The sequence below is a fragment of the Lynx rufus genome, unplaced genomic scaffold (genome assembly GCF_022079265.1).
Source record: "Lynx rufus isolate CCGP_SWC_20201006 ecotype Redwood Valley unplaced genomic scaffold, mLynRuf1.p SCAF_2, whole genome shotgun sequence".
Lineage (NCBI taxonomy): Eukaryota > Metazoa > Chordata > Mammalia > Carnivora > Felidae > Lynx > Lynx rufus.
Genome location: NW_025814834.1, coordinates 52,369,436 through 52,393,256, shown reverse-complemented (window position 1 = coordinate 52,393,256; position 23,821 = coordinate 52,369,436). Strand labels below are relative to the sequence as shown.

General features: G+C 35.3%; 1 protein-coding gene across 3 annotated transcripts in view; it reads right to left on the bottom strand.

The window, feature by feature from the left end:
* The window catches only part of CERKL (ceramide kinase like), a 104,842-nt gene that overhangs the window by 48,867 nt on the left and 32,154 nt on the right, over nucleotides 1-23,821 (bottom strand). For all 3 annotated transcript variants that reach the window (XM_047084268.1, XM_047084269.1, XM_047084270.1), the window contains exon 2: nucleotides 16,979-17,221. In XM_047084268.1, the coding sequence (XP_046940224.1) occupies nucleotides 16,979-17,221 (243 nt within the window). The remainder of the gene's footprint in view (nucleotides 1-16,978; nucleotides 17,222-23,821) is intronic.

Below are 23,821 nucleotides of genomic sequence, written 5' to 3'. Positions count from 1 at the left end.
CACATGGAACACTCTCCTGGACGGATTACATGTTAGGCCACAAAACACATCTCAATTAGTTTAAGAAGATTTAAATCATACCATGCATCTTTTCCAACCACAAGGTTATGAAACTAGAAATAAATCACAAGAAAAAAAAACTGAAAAAAAACCCCCACAAATGCATACGGGCTAAGTGACATTTGACTAAACAACCAATGAAGGGGTCAACAAAGAAATCAAAGAAATCAAAACTCATGAAGACAAATTAAAATGATAACATAGTGGTCCAAAAATCTTTGGGATGTAGCAAAAGCAGTTCTAAAAGGAAAATTTATAGCAATACAGACATACCTCAAAAAACAAGAAAAATATCAAATAATTTATACTGAAAGAAAATAGAAAAAAGAGCAAAGTGAGTGGAAGGAAGGAGATAACGATCAGAACAAAAATATAGGACATAGAGACTGAATAAAATGGTAAAGATTAAGGAAACCAAAATCTGATATTTTGAAAAGATAAAATTGATAAGACTTTATTTAGCCAGATGCATCAAGAAAAAAAGTGAGAGGAATGAAATAAATAAAATAAACAAGAGAGAATAGCTCCCACCACAGAAACACAAAAGATTATGAGACTACTACAAAAAATTATATGCCAACAAACCAAACAGCCTAGAAGAAATGGATTAATTTCTAGGAACATAAAATGTTTCAAACTTGAATCAGGAAGAAATAGAAAATCTAAGAAATAGAAAATCTAAACAGATGAATTACTAGTAATGATATTGAATTGGTAATCAAAAACTACCATCAAACCAAAGTTCAGGACCATATAGATCCACAGGTGAATTCTACTATTTTCAAGCTATTCCAAAAAATAAAAAATTCAAAAAAAAAAAAAAAAAGGAGGAAGAAGGAAAGCTTCCAAATACTTTCTGTGAGGTCAGCATTACCCTGACACCAAAACCAGACAAAGCCATCACAAAAAAAGGAAAACTACAGGCTAATATCCCTGATGAACATAGATGCAAAATCCTCAAAATATTAGACAACCACATTGAACAATACCTTAGAAAGATCATTCATCATGAGCAAGTGAGATTTATTCCAGGGCAAGGATACTTGAGTATTTTTCAATCAATCAACATGATATACCCCATTAACAAAATGAAGGATAAAAATCATATGCTTATCTGAATAGATGCAGAAGCAGCATTTGACAAAATTCAACATCTGTTCATAACAAAAAAACAGTCCACATGGTGGGTTTATATAGAACATACCTCAACATAATAAAGGCCATGTATTTAAAAACCCTCAGCTGATGTCATACCCAGTGGTGATAAACAGAGCTTTTCCTCTTAGATCACCAACAAGACAAGGACATCCACTCCTGCCACTTATTCAACATAGTACTCAAAGTCCTAGCCCCATCAATCAGACAAGAAATAAAATGCTTCCATGTCTATAAGAAGTTAAACTGTCAGGGGTGCCTGGGTGGCGCAGTCGGTTAAGCGTCCGGCTTCAGCCAGGTCACGATCTCGCGGTCCGTGAGTTCGAGCCCCGCGTCGGGCTCTGGGATGATGCCTCAGTGCCTGGAGCCTGTTTCCGATTCTGTGTCTCCCTCTCTCTCTGCCCCTCCCCCGTTCATGCTCTGTCTCTCTCTGTCCCAAAAATAAATAAACGTTGAAAAAAAAAATTTAAAAAAAAAAAGAAGTTAAACTGTCACTATTTTCAAATGACAGGATACTATACATAGAAAACCCTAACAATAAGTAATAAATGAATTCAGTAAAGTTGCAAGACACAAAATTAATACCCAGCAATCGCATTTCTATACACTAGTAACAAAGTAGAAGAGAAATTAACAATTGCATTTATAATTGTACAAAAAAGAATAAGATATCTATAAATAAACTTAATCAAGGAGGTGAAAGACCTGTATTCTGAAAGCAATAGAACGATGATAAAACAAATTGAAGACAACATAAACAAATGGAACAATACTCCATGCTCACAAATTTGAAGAATATTGTTAAAATGCCCACACTACCCAAAACCATCTACAAATTCAACGTGATCCCTACCAAAATACCAATAGCATTTTTCACAGAACTAAAATACTAAAATTTATATGGAACCACAGTAGACCCAAAATAGCTAAAGCAATCTTGAGAAAGAATGAAGCCAGATATCACAACTCCAGATTTCAAGATATACTACAAAACTATAGTAATTAAAACAGTATGGTACTAGCACAAAATTGACAAATATCAATAGAACAAAGTTTTCTTGTCCTTTTTTCCTGCACTGCTTAGAAGTCAACCACAGAATTAGTTAAAATAAATAGCATTTAAATATGATTAATTAGGGGTGCCTGGGGGCTCAGTCGGTTAAGCATCTGACTTCATCTCAGGTCATGATCTCGTGGTTTGTGGGTTCAAGCCCCATGTTGGGCTCTGAGCTGACAGCTCAGAGTCTGGAGCCTGCTTCGGATTCTGTGTCTCCCTCTCTCTCTCTCTCTCTCTCTCTCTGTCCCTCCCCCACTCATGCTCTGCCTCTCTCTCTCAAAAATAAACATTAAAAAATTTTTAAAAATAAATGATTAATTATTCCAATTATGTACATTTATGAAAATGTTAGACAACAATTTCGTGACCATTTTTTAATTCAATGATTTTATCAGTTAGCAAGCCTTTTCAACATATCATCTCTGGATTATATAGAAGTAACTAGATGTGTCTTTTCAGAGAGTTTTTAGGTATCTGCAGGGCTTCAAAATAATCGGTATTTATTATTCCAAAAACATATGTTTCATTGTAAAAACATTCTTGAAAAAGTTTATATACTGAAATACATGTTGTCAAAGAAAAACTTGAGCTGAACAGTAAAGTGATAAAAACAGATTTTATTCAGAACTGTTGCAACGGGGGGGAGAGACACCTCTGTATATACAGCACTGGAAACTGGAATTTATAGCCCAAGGAGCAGGATGGGGTCAGTGGATGGAAAATTACTAAGTGGAAACATCACAGGTAAAAGGGACTCTTGCTGAAGACAGACCAGGTGATCAGATATCATGGAGTGCTAATGTCAGTAATGTCAGATATCAGATATTAAGGGTGATTAGATATGGGGGGGGAGGGGACACCAGTTAAACTGACTTAGCTGGGCTCTTGCTAAAAATGTATTTTACAAGGAAGTGTACAGATACATGTCGGGGAAATTTCAGAAGCCTGATATTTCTATAAAATTAGCCCTGTATTATTCATGATAGTAACAGATGTTTCCAAAAGCCTAACAATCTAGTATAAGAAAACAGAGAAAAAAATTGGAGGGATACTCTTCATCAAAATGATACTGATTTAGGATTTTCATTTTGGGAGATTATGGCAGCTGCCTGGACCAAATTTTGCCATGCAAGCTCTGGTCCAAGATGTCAGTTCTTCTTAAGTTTATTTATGTATGTAATGTGCTCTCAGTAAAAATACCAAGCTGTATTTTCCAGATCTAGACAAGCAGACAATAAAGTACTTATCTAAAAATTAACCTGCAAAAATAGGTAGAAACACTGGGGGTGAGAGGGAGGTCTATGAGAAGAATGCATCCTACCAAATACTGAAGCATGCTTTAAAAAAAGCACTACCACATGAATGAATAGACCCGGCGGGACAGAAAAGAAAGCCCATGAACCGACCCACATCCACAGAGACATTTAGTATATGATAAAAGTAGGATCTCAAAACTCTGGGACAAAGACAGACTTTTTAGTAAATGGTATTAGGACAACTGGATAATTATGTGGGAGAAAAAATAAGGTCCCTACCTTACACCACATACAAAATAAACCCCAAATAAATTAGAAATGTAAAATTTAACATTACAAGTACTTGAAGAAAACTTGCATGATTTTCTCTATAACCTGGTATAAGGAAAGGCTTTCTGCTAGGACTTAAATATCAGATGCAATAAAGAAAAACTGTGAAAAATTGGTCAATGTAAAAATTTTAAAACAAAAACTTTGAATGAGGGGCTCCTGGGTGGCTCAGTCAGTTAAGTGTCTGACTTCGGCTCAGGTCATGATCTCAGAGTTCCTGAGTTCGAGCCCCGCATCAGGCTCTGTGCTGGCACCTTAGAGCCTGGAGCCTGCTTTGGGATTCTGTATCTCCCCCCCTCTCTCTCTGCCCCTTCCCCCCTTTCTCTCTGTCTCTGTCTCTCTAAAAAATAAACAAACATTAAAAAAAACTAAAAAAAAAAACTTTTAATCAAAATCACTATAAGAAAAGTCAAGAAACAAATTATATGTCAGGAGAAAAATATTTGCAATATACACCACAGAAAAGGGCTAATATAAAGAACTTTTAAAAATTGAGGGGCAAAAGACCAAAAGTATTATAGAACAATGTGCAAATGATATGAAGACAATTCATAAGATATTTAAAATGGCCCTGAGACATAGGAAAAGATGTTCAACTTTATTTGTAACTTTTAAAAATGCAAATTCAAACTATATTAACCCACCATTTATCACCTATAACACTGGAAAATTTCTAAAGCATGAAAGCACAGTCTGTTGGTGAAGAAAGTCACTTTCATACACTGCTGGTAAACATGAAAAATGGTACCAATTCTGTAGTAGGGAACTTGCCAATATCTAATAAAACCATATATGCATTTACCCTTTAACCCCGAAGTCTACTTCTATAAAGTTGCCCTCAAGATACAATATGTACAAAATTGTTTCTTACAGAATTTGTGATTGGAGATATTAGAAACAGTCAAAATGCCCAAACATGAGAAAGTAATGAATAAAATATGGTACAAACCACGTAATGGAGTTTTATACAGCTATAAAACAAAACAAACCAACAAAAAATAAAACCCACCACCAACAGCCAAAAAAACAATTCACTTGCTATTAAGTTATTTTTAGTATATGTAGTTAGGTGAAAAAAGCAAAGTACAGAGGACTTTATATTGTATGTTACATTTTGTATAAGAAAGGAATTTTAAGCATCCGTATGTCTGCTAATTTTGCCAGGAGAAATATAAGATACACCAGAAACCAATGGACTGGGTACATATTGGGACCTTAAGAGAGATGAGGTGAAGAGGACATTAAAAAGGATTTTTTTTTCTTTTGGAAACATGTTTATGTTCTACACATTCAAAAAATATAATTCAAAAAATATAATTAAATCAATGAAGACAGAGAGGAAAGGAAAAAAAAAAAAAAAAACAACCTAAAACAGAATACATGAATAACATGACTATCAGGAAAGGAAAAAAGCTAATCCACATAACTTTTGAGCACAGTATCTGCATTGTATTTTAAGTTGAAATTGAAAATCTATTGAAATTTGAAATTTTCTTGCCTACAAAAAGTAACATACAATATAAAGTCTTCTGCACATTGCTTTTTTTCACCTAACTACATATACTGAAAATCACTCCATATCACTTCATGGAGAGGTCACATGTTTTTAAGGTGCCAAAAAAAAACCAAAAACAAAATAACCCCCCCAAAAAAACACAAAAAAATGCCAACAAATCTTGAACTCATTTAAATAAAAATTTTAGCATTTATTTTTGAGACGGACAGAGACAGAGCACAAGCAGGAAAGGGACAGAGAGAGACGGAGACACAGAATCCGAAGCAGGATCCAGGCTCTGAACAGTCAGCATAGAGCCTGACACGGGGCGCAAACCTACGGACCTCAAGATCATGACCTGAGCTAGCAATGATAATAGTATCCGTCCGAAGGATATTGTAGAAATTAATATGAATTGGTATAAGGGACACAGTACACTCCCTGGTGCACCAAAAAATCATGATGATAGTAATAATGATGAATTCTATTAGTATATATTCTATAGGGAACTGATAGTCCCTCTCATCCTTCCCTCTGAAAAGATGATGCTTAAACTTAGTTTTGAAGAGCTAAAGGGTTCTGGAATAGAAATTCTAAAGAAGCTTAACAAAAATTTGGAGAGCTTTGTGTAAGAACAGTTATCGTTTATTGAGTGTCCACTGTTTGACACACATTATACATTTAAGTATCACAATAACCTAGCTAGGTTGGCATTAGCAACTTTATGTTTACAGATAGGAAGCCAAGGCTCAGAGAAGTTAGGGAGGTAAGATACCAGCTAAATTAAGTGGCAAAGCTGAGAACCAAACCTCAACTATCCGAATAAAAATCTCTTCATCACAATGACCCCCTCATAAACTCAGCAGTGATAGACTTTTCATTCATTTAAGTAAAAGGAGGACAGGGACCCCTGGGTGGCTCAGTAGGTTAAGTGCCAGAGTCAGGCCATGATCTCACCAATCGTGGGTTCAAACCCCACATTGGGGTCTGTGCAGATAGCCCAGGGCCTGGAGCCTGCTTCAGATTCTGTGTCTCCCTCTCTCTCCACCCCTCTCCACTCACACCCTGGTGTGTGTCTCTCTCTCAAAAATACTAAACATTAAAAAAATTTGAAGTAAAATGAGGACAAAAAGAAGAGTCAGCCATGCTGCCATCTTGGAGTGATCATCCTTTCCATCTATCTGTTCTGTCAGAACTAAGTCATCCTATTTCTGACAGATTTATTAGTGTCCATGGTAAGCAGTTTAAGTTTCAAAACAACTTGTGGAGTGTGAACTTGAAAGTCTTTACTCACTGCAAAATGGAGGTATTTTTGATAGGATAGATACTTCTGAATGAAGAGTAACACTTTCAGGGAGAAAATCACTAATCAAAGTCGGGCACATATCCTGTCAGACTGTTTTCAACCTTCCAGTCTTGCTGCTTCAAACTTGGGGAATAGGAAACTCTACTTCCTTAGATTTCACAGGGGCCCCTCCTTTGCTAATATCAAAGTTTTGGCATTATCGGTCTTTCCCGGCTGACCAATTTCATCAGATTCTCATCTTCCAGAAATTCTTCAGCCTACGTGGCCCAATGATGTCATCCCCTTCCAGTACTGTCACAGACTCTTAAAACATATATATTTGATAATAATACATCTAGTTCCAGATACATGGCATGGTCTGTTATACTTTGCCTTTTAATAAACCGATACAACTCTCTTAAAATATATATATATTAAGGTTTTAAATCTTTCTGTTGGGAGGCAGTATAGTATAGTGAAAACTGGATGGATTTTTGAGTTAGAAAAGGCTGGGTTTGAATCTTATTCTACCACTTTGTAACTGTGTGACCCAGGACAAGTCAGTTAATCTCTCTGAGCTGTTTCCTTAGCTATCTGTGGGGATTTAAAAAAAGTTTTGACCACGATTAAGTGTTGTAATAAAGACTCAACGAGTCGGCTTATGTTAAAAGCAGCCAGGACTATGCCTAACACACATTAGACAAGTAATATATTGGGATGCGTGGGTGGCTTAGCCGGAGTCTGATGTTGGCTCAGGTCATGATCTCATGGTTCATGAGTTTGAGCCTTCCATTGGGCTCTGAGCAGACAGCTCAGCGCCTGGAGCCTGCTTCGGATTCTGTCTCCCTCTCTCTCTGCCTTTCCCCACTCATGCTCATGCTTTCATGCTCTCTCTCAAAAATAAACATTAAAAAAATTTTTTTTAAAAAAGACGAAATATTCAGTTCACTTCCCCAACATTTACTGAGTTAGGTAAACATTCGTAACATAACATAACAAACACTTATTGAGTACTTCCAATATGTGAAACCCACTTCCACATGCTTAGAAAAAGCTGCTCTCAAACGAGCCTACAGTCTAATAAGGTATCACCTACATAAACCAACAATTAGAATGTAAGCGACCGCTGGTTCTAGCAGAGCTATGAGAAGTGCCTGATTTTGCTGTGTGGGTTAGCTTTGCAGAGGATTTGCTGGTTACACCACTTGAACTGCAAACTGGATTTCACTGGGCAAACAGGAGATGATAGAAACAGAGGGAAGTTTCTACCTTTGCCACTTAGGACGTGGGAAGGCAGGGAGGTACAAGAGAACACAGTCTGGCATTAGATGCTGCAGAGAGCCCAGGAACCCAACAATACAAGTGGCTTCACTTGTGCCCTGTTCTCTTCTCATTGGAAAAACAACTCAAACGTGTGACAGAAACAGAAGGTGAACTTTTTTCAAATTACCCAAGTTTCCATTTAAGGTAATTTTTCAAAGAATGAAATAATAGGTGTTTTCTGTTTAACGATAAGGACAAAAAAAATGATTGATTTGAAAATCCTATCACCATGTGTTAGTATCTAGCCATCGCAAAAATCCACCTACCTGCCTCAAAGAGCAACAAGTATATTCATACAAGATTATAATGTCTGGAGTTACACTTAATATCTATATAAATAACACACAATTCCATTAGCATTAATGGTAGTCTAATGAATGCCAGGGGGCTTAATAATAATTTGTCACTTTAATATGAAATATTATGTGTTTCCTACTTACACATACTGTGAGGATGCTGCTTTATTACTTTACTTCATTTCTTTCCAGTGAAAAAGTTGTTAAATGACAATCCATTATACTCTCATTTTAGGATTGATCCAACTTTCAATCTCTCCTGTAGGCTTACAGAATTTGTGATTTGCTTAGGAAACTGCTCAACACAAAGTCTGGAAATCAGTCACAAACCATTATGTTTATATGTGTTTTTAAATTCCTTTAGGCTAAAAAAATAAACGGCTATCTTTTTCATAAGTGCTTGCCAAATTCACTTCAAGGAATTTGAGAAATCTCAATAATTGTGATAGTCATGATGAGGAATTTTTTTTTTAAAGATTAAGAAATGTGTTATAATGTCAACTGCTCACGCTAACTGTTGGGAAGACATTTTAGAACTCCAAGAATCTAGAGTTCTGAATCATAATGCTGGTGAAAAAAGAAAAAAATACTAGAAAGTGATAATCTTCAAACAAGATGACATAGTTCTCCCCTTATAACAAAACGGTTTAAAGCCTTTCTTTTTTTTTTCAGAGTCCAAATTGTACAGTAATACAATATACTTTTGAACTTTACAGTATACCACTGACCCAGTAGGTAATGGCACATCAGTTAAGGGTTCATGCTACAGATGCAGACAGGTCTGGCTTTGCTCCCAGCTTCTCTACCACATATTAGCTACTTAACCCCAGATCCGTAAAATTTGAATCTATTTTTAAGCCTTAGTTTTCTCATATATAAACTAAGAGATAATGAGTATAGTAATAAAAATAATTTAGTTAATTATGCTATTTGCTGTCATGCATTATTTTAATTCCTCAAACCTCAAAACAAAACTCCTAAGTAATAGTCCCCTTTTTACATGAGAACACATTTATAGTTCTTGATACTATGAGGGTTTAATGAGATAATCAATAAAAATTACTCACAAAAGTGGCACATAAATGCTTAATAAATGTCAGCTATTATCATTAAGATTTAAAAATTTTTAAATAATGACTTATCTATAATCTAGTAAAGGAAGAAATATTAACTAATTTATTTAATAGCATGACAACTTAATGCAACATATTACTGGAAATATTTAAAGAAATCCTTATTTAGCCTTTTGAATATAATCACATGGTAAGATGTGACAACACATCCCTAAATGTTTTCTCCAGAGAAGAAATTTAGTTACACAAGAGGCTTAGTCAAGAGGACTTTTATCTAGCACAAGAATTTGAAATATATCAGAAATAGCTTCAGAATATATACCTCTTAACTCCTATTCTCAAGATACTGTCAATGACTGCAGCAGGAAGATAATTTTCTTCTATGAGATACCAATTAACTGTTTTTAAATATAATTATAGTCCATTACATTCAAAAACATATCCCTCCCTTAGGATGAAAATGTTGCAGAGGCCAAAAAGAAGCTCTTGGGAAGATGGTCTCGTGTCACTTATCCCAAGTACAAACAACATTAACAGCTTCTCTAAAACTAATTCTAACTTGCCTTCAGCTGAAGGAGCAATGGCTATGAATTAGAGCTCATGCTAGTAAGAAAGAAACTTCAAGGGGCAAGAGAAACTCTTGGCATTCCTGTCAGCCTTTACCAGGCTCTCCTGAACCAGTCCCAAGGTAATACTTCTGGAAAATAAGTGATAACCTTATGTGAGTCAGGAAACAGCTAACCTTTAAGAACATGTTCACACAGCAGGAATAAGAATATGTCTATAATTAAGCCCTGCAAAGACACCTTTAGTAAGTGTGGGGTACAGAGTTTTACATATATTCATTAAATCAAACTTGTATTGGTCAAATCTCTGACATCTGTGGTTTTGGGCCCTGACAACATATTAGAACCTTACTTCAAGGAAAATGATGCCTGATTCCTTGAGACTCGTTTAATCAGAACCTCTGAATTCTCAGAATCAGGAATAGCTAAGTCCTAAGAAGAATAAATTTTTTAAAAATGACATTCACGCATACATGCCCTACCAGAAATTATATCCTTTTCAGTTATACCCCATTTTTTTTATATTTTCAATTTTTAAATCATTTCTAATGTACTATTTTCATATTCTCTGCTTGCTCTAACATGTGAAGTTCTTGGGGATGCGTCTACTGCTCAAGTTTTTGTTATGTCTGGGGACTCTTATTCAAAGTGATTTTTCACACTGCTAATGGCTAGAATGGAAACAATGGTACAAAATGTCAAACTGGTTCGAGATAAATAGTATTTGTTCCTACGCATTATTAAGCAAATTTTGCATGAGCACAATGTTTCCGTACAATTATATTTTCAGTTACACATTGGATGAAATTGAAGGTTTGGTTGAAAAAGTTTTTCTTTTTAATACGTTAACATCCTTTGAAGAGCTAAGCAGCACTACTAATCAGTAAGAATTTAATAGAAGCTACGTTAATTTCACCGTTTTTGTCTGAAAATCCAGCTAGAAAGCAATAAAAAGTTCAAGAAAGAGAAAACAAAAATCCAAAAACTTTGAAGTAAACTTTTTAAACTGAATTTCAATCTCCGATTTGATCAAATGTTCTCCTTATCTGCAAGTTGATTTGTAAGAAATACTGTATAAAATTATAGAAAAGAAACACACATTTAAGTATATACTTAAAAAGCAACTTTTATCAAAATTTATAGAATTATGTGGACAGTCTCTGATAGTTAAAAATCTAGAGTGTATGGGTAGCTAAAAGACATCCTGAGGTCTTTGTGTGTCCAGCAGTCAGCAAAAAAGACATGCATGACAGGTTAAAAAATGCTGCAGGGTTACCATTCTTAGGGATACTTGAATCAGAGATTTTTAAATGCCTTCATTTTGGAAGCTGTCTTCAAAACAAAGCCCTACACAATCCTATTAAATATAAAACATATAAATTAGGAGCTACACTTGCTCAAGGGTGAGTGACAGGTGCAGACAGGTTCCCATCCAGGAGGCAGGTCCTGGGAAATGGGATGGTGACACTCCAGAGCTCAGTCTGAAACCACTACAGGAAACAGATATCACATGACCTTTGTTGGACAGAGTACTTCCAGTGGGATTGGACTTTGATATTTACATGTAAATAAGCTGATACATATTCAATCAGTGTCTACATCATTTTAACATATATTAATAGTAAAAACATATTCAAAAGTGACATGCATAATTTTGATGTCCATCTCAACTGGCCATAAAACAGTCTTAAATTACTTTGAAAAGTAACTGAAAAGAGAAGCCACCCATATTTCAGACACAACGTCTTTGCAGAAAATAACTTGTCCCTAAGGAGACAAGTATTGCCAATTCAAAAGGTACACAATGAAATGTCTGAAACTATCACACATCTGACTGCTTATTTTTAAATAATCATTATAATGTTGATTTTCATTTTATTTTTCCTAATAAGTACATCATTTGACAGCATATCCAAGTAAAACTTCCTATCATTCTGTTCTCTCATTAAGAGAAATTCTGCGTGATTCATCATAATATAAATGATACAGCTTGGATTAAAAACCAAAACATATTTCACCATGATTTTCTTACACAAGACAATATAAATATTAAACAAAATCAATGTTTTAAGAAGCCCTGGCTTTTGCTATCAAAGAAAGCATCCTTGGGGGCACCTGGGTGGCTCAGTTGGTTAAGCATCCAGCTCTTGGTTTCAAGCTCAGGTCATGATCTTGCATTTTCATGGGTTCAAGCCCCTGACAGCTCAGACCCTGCTTGGGATTTCTCTTTCTCTCCTTCTCTCTGCCTCTGCCTCTCTCTCTCTCTCAAATAAATACATAAGCTCGAAAAAAAAAAAAAAAGCACCCTGTGAAGACCAATATTATCATCTGATGGGAAACAGATTTGACATTCAGGAGAAACCAGAAAAAAAAATTACTCTCCTTAGGAATAAAAAAATAAGTATCTAAGTAATTTTTCTACTTTCTCTATTTTTCATAGCTGAAAACTGAGCAAGGCTGTTAAAACAGAGAGTTTACATTACAAGGCCAAAATGTATTCAATAAATATGGATCATTTATATTTGCCTACTTCATGAAATTAGCACTTAGAAATGAAACAGAAAAATATCAGAAGTCACTCAACCAAATACATGCTAAAAATGCCTCCATTAACTGCCTCTGGATAACTATTAAACATTACAAATAAGTTAGCAAAACCTAAATATAATAACAAAATTCAATGGTTCTATTTTAGAACAGTTTTGTTTTTATTTTTGGTTTTTTTAGACCACGCCTTCCATTTTTTTATTGTTATTGTTTTGGCTTTTGTCTTCTGTACCTGTTTTAATGTAGGAATGTCCCCCAAGATTCTGTCTGTAGCTCTCTGCCTTTCTTTCTTTTTTTTAATAACTCCATACTACTTCCTTACAAGCTTTCGTCTTGCCCATTACATCAACTCTTATTCATGTCCTTATGTATTCCTCTCAAAAGGCCAGCCTGCTCAACATCTCCAACAGGATATTATAATAAATGCCAAATGAAATGTGTCTAGAATAGAACGCCTTTCCTTCAAATCAACTACTGTTCTGATTCTGCCGTGTCTGTTTATGACATTACCATTCTCCAAGTTACTTGAGCATGAGGCTTTAGAATTTTTTGGTTGGTTTGGTTATGGTTTCTAAAGAAAAGGTTGGCTCAGGATCCAGAGAAGCTTGCAATTCACCATTTCCGGGAAACCAGATATGTAGAGATTAGGTCACACCCTAACTGAATAAAAATTAATATATCTAGTGTACACACAGACTGTATTTAAAGGTTGTGTGTTTGTCTTTGCATCACAGTTATAAAAAAAAAAAAAGCAGAAAAGACCATTACTTTCACCATAGTAACTATATATTAGGTTTATCAGTGACTATATACCAGCCTTAATCAATTGCATTTTTTGGAGGTTTTAATTTCTGAATCAACGATCAATGGTTTTGCTCCCTTTTTGGTCTGTTCATATCTTCAATGGGGCCTTTAACACATTTATAATACATATTTTCTTGTCTGTCTCCCAGAGCAAGAGGGTTCTATACAGGCTTACATCTCATTCATTTTTATATTCCCAGCAATGAACACAGTGCCTGACACAAAATGTGTGTTGGATAAGTTAACCTACTATTGCTTATTAGTCAATAAAATTAAGGTGACTTTTCTATTACTAAGAATAAAAGATACCATGCACAACTATGTTTAAAAAACAAAATGTAAAAGGACTTATTTTCAAACAAAAATTGAAGTAGTTCTAAGACTCCCTTTTTATAAAAAGAAGTATAAATGTAAATATAAATATAACCTTCATTCTGGTCATTTAGTGTCTATGTCTTAAAACGTCAAGTATGAGAGTTGCCTTCTTCCTCCTTCTAGGACTGCCAATTTGTTCTTTCCTCAAAAACTCATCACATCTTAGTTCAAAATACAAATATGCCTAATTGAAAATAATTCTTCATATCTAAATATACTATAATTGTTAAACTAATTAGACTAAAGGACAAACTAATTGAAGATTTTAGTGTCTTCTGCATATTTATCTTAAGAGAAAAAAAAGGAGTGGGGGAAGATGTAAAAGACTGGCAGGAAAAAAATCCACTTGCTGATTAAAGACATCATTCAAAATAAATCCATACAAAAATCTATTTTTTAAATCTGGTTTTGCCACAGAACCAGTTAAAAGCAGGATTTGGGGACTTAAAATAGTGATGTCTAATATTCAAATATATTTATATTCATATTTTTGTGATGTAAATTTTGTAACTTATAATTTGTAAATTTCTATGTATTGCCCTCTCTCTGCCCCCCCTTCCTGAACTTAAGTCAAGTCTGGTACAAACACAAATTCCTTGGGTAGGGACTTAAAAAAAAAATTGGAAATCGGCAACTACCATCTGCCAAGCCTGATGCAATGTAGCATGGAATAGAGACAGTGAATGTGAGATAGGAAGATAATCCACAAATAGACCCAACTCTGTGCAAATCAGAGCCAGAGAGGGCCAGGAAAAGCTATCGCCCTCATCCCCTCCAGAGGAAATACTGAAGTCCCCCTCCATTTATGGAATGAGACTTGAGCCAATTGTGTTTGTCTCTCAGATGATAGGCACTTTAATGAACACGTGGATTTGTAAGTAAAAACTTTAAAAAGCCAAGAGAAATATTCTAAAATTGTAAACTTAAAAAAGAAATGTCAGTATAATGTAAAGTTTGGTGGAGAGATTTGGAGCTGTAACCATGCATTTGTGTATGAGGAAACAGACCCGGGATTGTCTTTGTGAGGCATGGGGATGAGGGGGGATTGGCTTCTCCGACAAGACCTGCTAAGTCCACTTGGGGGCGAAGATCCAACAGTCATTCATTCAGAACATCTTGTTTAGGTTCCTTCATTTTATTAGAGGATTTCGACCCTCCTTTGTTTGTTTGCATTGGTTGATTTCAAATGTCAATCTATTTGCTTTAATCAGCAAAATCACTGTCCTGCAGGAAACTTCCCAGGGGACATGACCTCATATATTTTATTATCTCCAACTCTTGTCAAAATCAAAATTACAAAAAGCAACATTCCCTGAGGATTATATTCTAAAAGATATGTAAATTTATTCATTTCTGTAATTTTCCTATATTTTAATCCTAGACCAAACTAAAATATCATTCATTAAGCTGAAAACATATTTGGACAGCGTTTTGGGTGTGTTTGCTCCTTGTGTATGTGTGGTTTTTGTTGTGTTTAGACAAGTCTCTCTACTCCTATAAAATTGCTTTTACTAAATTGAGCTTTGTTGTATATTCTCTGCTTACTTATTATTGGTTTTATGGGTGAGATACATTGAGCAAGTTGCCTCTTAGGTCACTTAGCCAGGCTTTCATAAGCCCCATGGGAGAAAATTTTCTCAGACCTTCAGTGAAAGGAAGAGCTTTGCCTCCCCTAATCAAATGGCACATTCGTATCTTATAGAACATGAAAGTCTCCTGAGTACCTGCCCATGCAAAGAAATTTAATTCAGTGGAACTTAAGTTTTTCATTTTTATTTAAATTTTCTAAAATCTCTTCTCACATGTATTTAAAATAAGAACACTATAAAAGACCTACTGTTAAAGTGGACTGCTTTTAGTTAAACATATATATTCACTATATTTCCAGAGACTTGAACTATACTATAGTCTCTATAGTTTCTTTGCTTCTTGAAAGTAACAGCTCTCCTTGAAGGTCCCAAAGAGCCAACAAGGAAGCATGGGTCCACTTAGTAACAGGGTATCCTAGTTTTAATATGTCACTTCAGCTCATTGTCTATGGGCATGACCTTCTCAGTTGGCTGCCCTTGGCCAACTTGGGTCCTTGGACTTCTTGATCAATAATGCCTGGCCTCCAACTCTCTAACATCACCATGTGCCTGCTCTTTGTCTGGCACCCCTCTCTGCCTTGTGTCATCTTACACCAAATTGCACCATCAACTACACCAGCTGCCTCTACCCTGATCCATCTGGCAAACAGAATGAAATGGGCACAAAAGGAAACAAGATTTACAAATCTCCGAGGAAAAAAAAAATCAATCCTGAAACTCAGTTTGATTATGTTTCAACTAGATACATTCTAGAAATCCAAATTGCATATTTGTATTCATGTATTTATGTAAAATATAAATGCCATTTAGAAATTCCAGATATACTTAATTCATTATGAGATAATATTTTAATACATATATGCTCTGTCCTCTGGATATTAACTTTTAGAAAAACCTTGTCTACCCTTGAACAGACAAACTCAAGCAACTCAGGATATATATGCACTTGTCATCAGAACATATGTGGAAGGAAAATAAATTCGAATATAAGCTCAAATGACATGAATAGATAAATAAATATGCTTTCAAAAACAATTTAAGTGGACTAAATTACTTAAGAACTGTGCTATTTCAGATTATCGGAGCTTCTTCATGGAAGTGATCATTCAAAAGAGTCACTGTCCAACTCATTCTATGATGCTGGCATTACCCTGATACCAAAAGCCAGATAAAATATATAAGGAAAAACAAAACAAAACTACACACCAACGTCTCTTACAAATATTGATATAAAAACTCTCAAAAAAATACCAGCAAATCTGGGGTGCCCATTCAGTCAAACATCTGACTCTGGATTTCAGCTTAGGTCATGATCTCATGGTTTGTGAGATCAAGCCCCACAATGGGCTCCATGCTGACAGCATGGAGCCTGCTTTAGATTGTCTCTGCCCTCTCCCACTTGTGCTCTCTCTCTCAAAATAAATAAATAAACTTAAAAAAATACCACCTAACCAAATTCAGTCACATATTAAAAGGATTATATACCATGATCAAGTGGGATTTCTGGAATGCAAGGATGGTTCAACATAAAAAAATCAGTATACCATTGTCAACAGAATAAAGGAAAGAAATATGATTATCTCAATTGATGCTGAGAAAGCCTGTAAGAAAATTCAACACCTTTCATGAAAAACACACTCAGAAAACTAGGAATAAAACAAACTATCTTAACATAATTAAGGATGGCTGTACTCATAAATACATCATGTTGAGATTAATAACCTACAGCAAAGAAACTCATTAAAATTTCCCACCAGGAGTACTTACCAGCCAAAATTTTCTTGAATTGTTTAAACCACACATCACAGTGGTCTTCACTTAAATTAATAAGATCAAGTGTAGAATCTTTTAATTTATTTTGTTCCTTTTTCAAACATATGAAGAGTGTGATACCTAATAAGGTACCACTTCCCTGCTGTTTAACAGAATAACGCCGTTTCAGTTTGACAGAGAATATGTCCTTGAGTTCAATAAATTCTTCTTTACATAGAACATCATACTTGGAGTCACCTGAAAAAAATTAAATTTTCCAATTAAAACCAGTGTCATTTTATATGTATGAATGACTCACAGAAGTGAGTTTATAACAAGTATTAGAGGCAAAGTGTAAGGAAAAAGATACGTACATTCCAGGTAAAGTAAAACATGTACAAAAAGGAAACAGAGGAAGATTACTGTTGAAACGTAAATCTCTGCCAGCGTAGAACGAAACATCCACCTGAATTGAATTTTAGCACAGTCAGTCAGACTTTATTTTATAGTGGCATCAAATTTTACTGGTTATGTTTAACCTCCAGTCAGAAAACGTGTGTTGTGGTAAAAGACCATTTCAGTGGACTCTCAAAGTAGGAATGCTTTATACTTTTAAAAAATACTTCTAAAATTTCTACTCTGGCCAAAATGGAATCACAGGGACTGGTTTACCTTCTGCCTGAAATAACTAAAAGGGTGGGCAAGATACATGAAACCTCAGTTTTCAGACATCTGCCATCAGGTAGCCCAAAACAGTATTCCCTGAGAGAGGGGAAACAAAGGAACCATGGGTGTGTTCCAGGCTACCGTCTGGGGAGGGTTTCCAGGCCACAGTGCAAGTCGGGAACCCTGGTGGAACCTGGTTGTCTTACTGGGTGAAGCAGGAAGTAAGAGTCCAGAAAAGCCACAAGGACTAAGTTCACTAGGCAAATTACTGTAGAGAAGGAGCTGCAGAGAAGTGGGAATTCTGCAGATTTGCAGAGGGCCCCCTTGAATCTTCAGCTGAGTATGAAAGACATACATGCAAGGCCAGGGAGAGAGAGACCCAAAGGATGAGACAGAACAATGCTCAGAGATCGCACAGACATGCCCACCATGAGCTTAAAAGCAAGCCTCAAAAGGATTAAACTGTCTCCTAGTAATTCAATTACATCCTATAATAAAGTTCAAGAATACAGGGACACAAAAATGTTTACCAACTTTACATGGCAAAATTCACAGTACCTCTCATTCAACCAAAAATCACAATGCATGTAAAACAGCAACAAAACATGACCCATAATAAGAGGAAAAAAAGCCAATAGAAACAGATGCAGAACTAATACCAGTGTAACCAGCCCCACAAATCAGAGGTCCCCTCTCTCGGCTTCCTTGGCCCTTGAGCAGGCACAATACACTCAGATTGGAGCAAGGACTTCCAAGTACATTAAGAAGTTGCTTCCCAGCTTTCTCAGTGACTGGGCCTCTCCCAACCATTCTGCAAACTATGTCCAGTTGTTCACAAAGCACACATACCACGGGAAAAAAAAAAAAATAATAAGCCCTTTTCTCAGTGTTTAAGGTGGGGGGATAAGGTGAACCCAAAGTCAGTTTTAGGGGCCTGTCATCTCCTTGGAAAGCTCAGGCTTCAAGTACAGCACACTTCTATTATTGTTACCCAGAGGCACATGGCCAAGGTCTCTAGAGCACTTCAAGAACACTTCATACCTTCAAGGATGAGAGATAGCAGGCTTGTTAAAGGTGCTTCTTCCAGACTAATCTTAAGATATTGATTATGCCCTCCTCTCTCATACAAATTTAATTTTTTTATGTCGTATAGCACACAAGAGCTCTGAAGAAGGATGAAAGGAAACAAAGAACCACTGAGGGAAAGAAAAAAAAATGCAAAGGATGAAATCAACTCCCCTTTTCACTAGAAGACCTGTATTATAATCTGAATTCTTTATCATGTGTGTGCTTTACTTTGGCAGTGAACAATTCAATGGCTATTCTAATTTAAAACCTCTTATAAATTGAAAATTTAAAGATCCTATAGCAACATCCAAGATCAAACTTAGTAGGAAAAGCCAGAAGAATTTCTGGAAACAGTACAAGAATACCTATTGCCACTTTTACTATTTCAAATTATTCTGGACATTCTGGCTGATAGTATATGAAAGAAAAATGAAATAAAAGGCAATTAAGTGGCAGAAGGGGCAGGAGGAGGGCTAAAACCATAACTATTGATAGATGATATCACAGTATGTTTGTAAAATCCAAAAGAATATCTTTAAAATCACTAGAACTAATAAAAAATACCCAGTAAGGAAACAGGTTACAAATATACCAATAGCCAGGAAGGAGACATAATGGGGTTAAAGATATCCCATGCCAATTAGCATATTATACCTAGGAATAAATTTAGCAAAATGATCTTGGACTTGTATGGGGGGAAAATGCTAAATAAGTGGAAATATATTAAGCTCCAAGATTACATTTTTTCCATGCCTCATTATTAAATAACTACTGATAATGCTATTCCAATCAAAATCTCAATGGTATTTTCTTTGATGTAAGGGGGCAAGGAACTTAATCAAATGATTTGCAAATTTTCTTGAAATAAATGTATTACATTAATGAATAAAATGTTTTAGAAGTACAGCAACAAGGGATGCAGAGTATATGCCTGACTGAATATTAGTATTTTGTAAAGCTATAATAATTAAAATATAGGAATAGATAAGAGAATGGTTCAAAGAGATTTGTATACACTTAAAAATCACTAATATGATAATGGTGGTATCTAAGCTCAGTGGGAAATATTCAGTAAAAGGTGATTTAGAGCAGATTAATCTTTTGAAAAAGGAAAAAAATAGAGCCTTATTTCATAATATATACCAGTATTTCTAGAGTAGAAAGAATTTCATATAATCATCAATTAGTAAAGCCTTAAGAGTGACAGTAAAGGCAGATATACAGAGACTGAAATATGTAACATAAAAATTATTCAATGCCCACCTGAAACTAATATAACACTGTATGTTAATTATACTTCAATTAAGAAAGAAAGGAAGTTATTCAATTGCTTATAAAGGCCTGAAGAACCATAAATAGATGTCACAAGCAAAAGCCAACCAGGCAGAAATATCGGCAACACATGACAATTAAATGATCTATTTAATCAAGGAACGAAACACTTTAGTGGCAAAGTACATAAAAGACCCAAGCAGGCATTTCACAAAAGAAGAAATGCAAATTGACCAATAGACATATGAGAAAGTTCAATCTAATTAGTAATCAAAGAAATGCAAATTAAAACAACAAGATACCATTTTTTGCCTTTTAGATTGGCACAAGATCAAAAATAATGCTCAACGATGGTGTGCGTAAAGGGAACCAATCCCAGTGCTGGTGGGAATGCAAAAATGGTAGCTGCTGGAGAACAAGTTGGGAATATGTATCAAAAGATTTCAAAATGTTAATTGCAGCAGTATGTAGAGTAGCAGAAATATTTAAAGCAATGCTCAAGTTCTTCAATAGGAGAATGGTTCAACCATAGTTTTCTGCAGCCCATAAATGAGCAAGTTAGAACTCTAGGACATTCATGTTAAGAGGTATGAATAAGTAGAATAAAAGCAAGTCACAAAGTAATCTGGGGGATTTAAGCTCAATTTCATTAAAAAGAAAAAAGAAACTCAAGTAGAAAACACACAACAAATTTAATACTGGTCACCTATTAAAGAGAAATATGAGGGAACAGGAGATTAATTGTTTCCTATAAACCTCCATAATTTCCCTTTCTATAATCAGCATTGAATTTACAATTTTTAAAAATGAAGAAAAGGAAAAATGCTTTAAAGTATGCATATGTTTGATCCAGCAATTTACTTCCAGGAATTTACCCTAAGGGAATAGATAATATGCACAATTTAACTAGAAGAATGTTTACCCAAGCATTATTGGAGTGAAACTTAGAAATAATCTAAATGAGTAACAGAGTATTGGTTCTATAAAGTATATTTCATATAACAAAATGCTATTCAGCCATTGAAATGTAGAAATCTGACGAGAAAAGGGTCTAAAGTAGCACATTTCTATTACTGTTTTGTATGTTTACTGAATACATTGTGTACGTGTAATATATTTTCATATGCACATTTATATGAAAATGCATATGAAAACTTGGAAGGGTAGTCAGATTGTGATTTTGTTTGCATATATGAATTTCTAATTTTTCTACAGTGAGAATATTCTATAATCAATTGAAAAAGATTGTTTCCTTTGCTCACCCTAAAATAGCTCCTGATATTGTTTAATTTTTAAAATTCCATTCCCTAAAAAGAGTAGCTAATATTTAATGAGCATGTGCTGTATGCCAGACATTGCCCTAAACGCTTTACATGTATTATTATCTCATTTAATCCTCACAGCAACCCTAAGAGGCAGATGCTGTTTCCTAAATGAGAAGAAATTCAGGACAGAGTGTGTGTAACTTGTCCATGGTCATACATCTGGTAGGGACAGACCCAAGATTTTAATCCAACCACTTTAGCTGGTCTTTACAACTTTGTAACAATGTTGGGCTGACCTAAAGAGCTTCTTCAGGTAAACGCACTCTCATCTGACCTTCTGGATTGGTTTTTATTATTATTATTTTAATATTTATTTTTGAAAGAGAGAGAGCACACACACAAGCGCAAGCAAGGGAGGGACAGAGAGAGAGGGAGACACAGAATCTGAAGCAGGTTCCAGGCTCCAAGCCATCAGCAACAGAACCCAATGTGGGGCTTGAACTCACGAACTGTGACATCACGACCTGAGCCAAAGTCAGACGCTTAACCAATTGAGCCACCCAGACGCCCCCTTAGATGGGTTTTTAAGTCTAGTCAAACTTAAAACACTAGGTGAACAGCCGTTGTGTCTCTAACAGCAAGACAACAAATGTGTCCCTTAACAGAGTAGTACTACATCAGACTGAGGTGACCACGAGGGAAATGTGAGGTTAGATTACAGCAACAAGGAGCTTACAGAGAACATTCTGAGAATTCCTTTAGCTTTTTTTTTTAATTTAATTTTAATTTTAATTTTAGTTAGCTAACATACAGTTGGTTTCTGGAGTAGAATTTAGTGATTCATCATTTACATACAATGCCGAATCCCTGTAACTCGGAGCCATATTTCCCACTCTTTTTGCTCAGGCTTCCAGGGTCTTTTCCCACATTTGCCCACAGATTCAAATTTGGGGGTTTTTATGCGAATGGTTACTTTGCTGAAGCGACAAAAGAAGAGACTAAGAGGAAGACCTACAGGTTTAAAGCAAACATTGTCCTTTTATTTGATAGGAAAATAAGGATAATTGATCTGTGAATAAAACACTTAAATTTTTCATGATAGATGGATGTTCTTTGCCATTGTTTTTCTCAGCAGCTACATCAATCTCTCAGGTACCAATTTCCTACATGGAATCCCTGATCTATTATTTATTTCTGCAATGGTAACCATTTACATAAGTCAATCTGCCCAGTTTTCTAATCACAGATTTCACTTAATTTTGGATAGAACTGTTTCCTGACATTTGAAGATGTGTACAGTATTACTCGTTTTACAGAAAACTGTTTTTTCATTCTGAATATAGTCTTCAGGAATAAACCTTGTTAGAATTCTGTGAACCTGAATTAAAGATGTTTTTATTTAAAGGCCTGGAACTGTTTATTGTTTAACCAGACATCAGATTGGGTGGTACTTTTTTAGGCCTTTGTTTTGTTTTTGAAGTTCTTAAGATATGAGCGGGGGACCAGCTGGCTCTGTACAGCAGCAGGACACTGGTTTCCCGGACTTGAAAGAGAGCTAGGGCCGGAGGTTCTTCAGGTTTCCAGGTGGAAAGCCCTGAGGCTAACCCCCAGTTAAGGAGGACGGTTCTAGAGATCATCTAATAGGATAAACTGAAAAATCTCAGGTCATTGTGTCTCCTCAATCCCCACTCCAAAACACTTACTCTTCGGGGTATACTTAGAATACACACACATTTATGAGAAACTAGATTAAGGAGAAAAAAACCATTCTGAGAGAAAATACTATTGCTCTGGGTCTATAAAATTGCCCATTTATCTGGACCCCTTCGTAGTAGCACCTTAAGAATGATTCAGACTCTATTCTCCAGATTAAAAAACATACTGCTTTGTATATCTAAACCATTTATAAATTTATAAGTGCTGAAAAAAATTTCGGTCATATATCTGCTCAAATTTTCATCCACAAGATAGCTGCTTCGATCCCCATACTAGCCACCTCTGTTATAGTACAACCAATTTCCTCCACAAATAAAAGCGAATGTTTTCATAATTGTATGCAAAACCCACATTTTCACATACAACCAAGCACAGGCAAACTGTATGTTACAAGAGGAGTTAAAAAAATACTTTGGGGCATGTATTTTAAATGCAACTTTAATTTTACCTTAATGTTAAAAGACATCTTTATTGGTGAAAAATGTGGAATAAACCTTCATCCATAGAATAGTATTTTATAACAGTAGATAAAAATATGGAAATCTTCCATATACTTTTTTTCAGGTTATGAAAACATAAACCTTACAGATGACATGTAATTTTTCTTTGTGGCATGTGGTTTATTATTTGAAATCTATTGGTTCATTAGTATCATATTGGTTATAGCTAGTTGTTTCAGAACATTAACTGTCCTCTCACATTACTTACAGAGATACTGGGGACCATCTGTTCTTGCAAGGGATTTAAGTATATGTCTATTGGATATCATGCTATTTATTTAATTCAGCACCCACTTCCTATTGTTGTATTTTCTTGGGGGGAAGAGTCAATTTAATTACAGGGAATAAAGATAACCTCTCCTGGCAGGTGA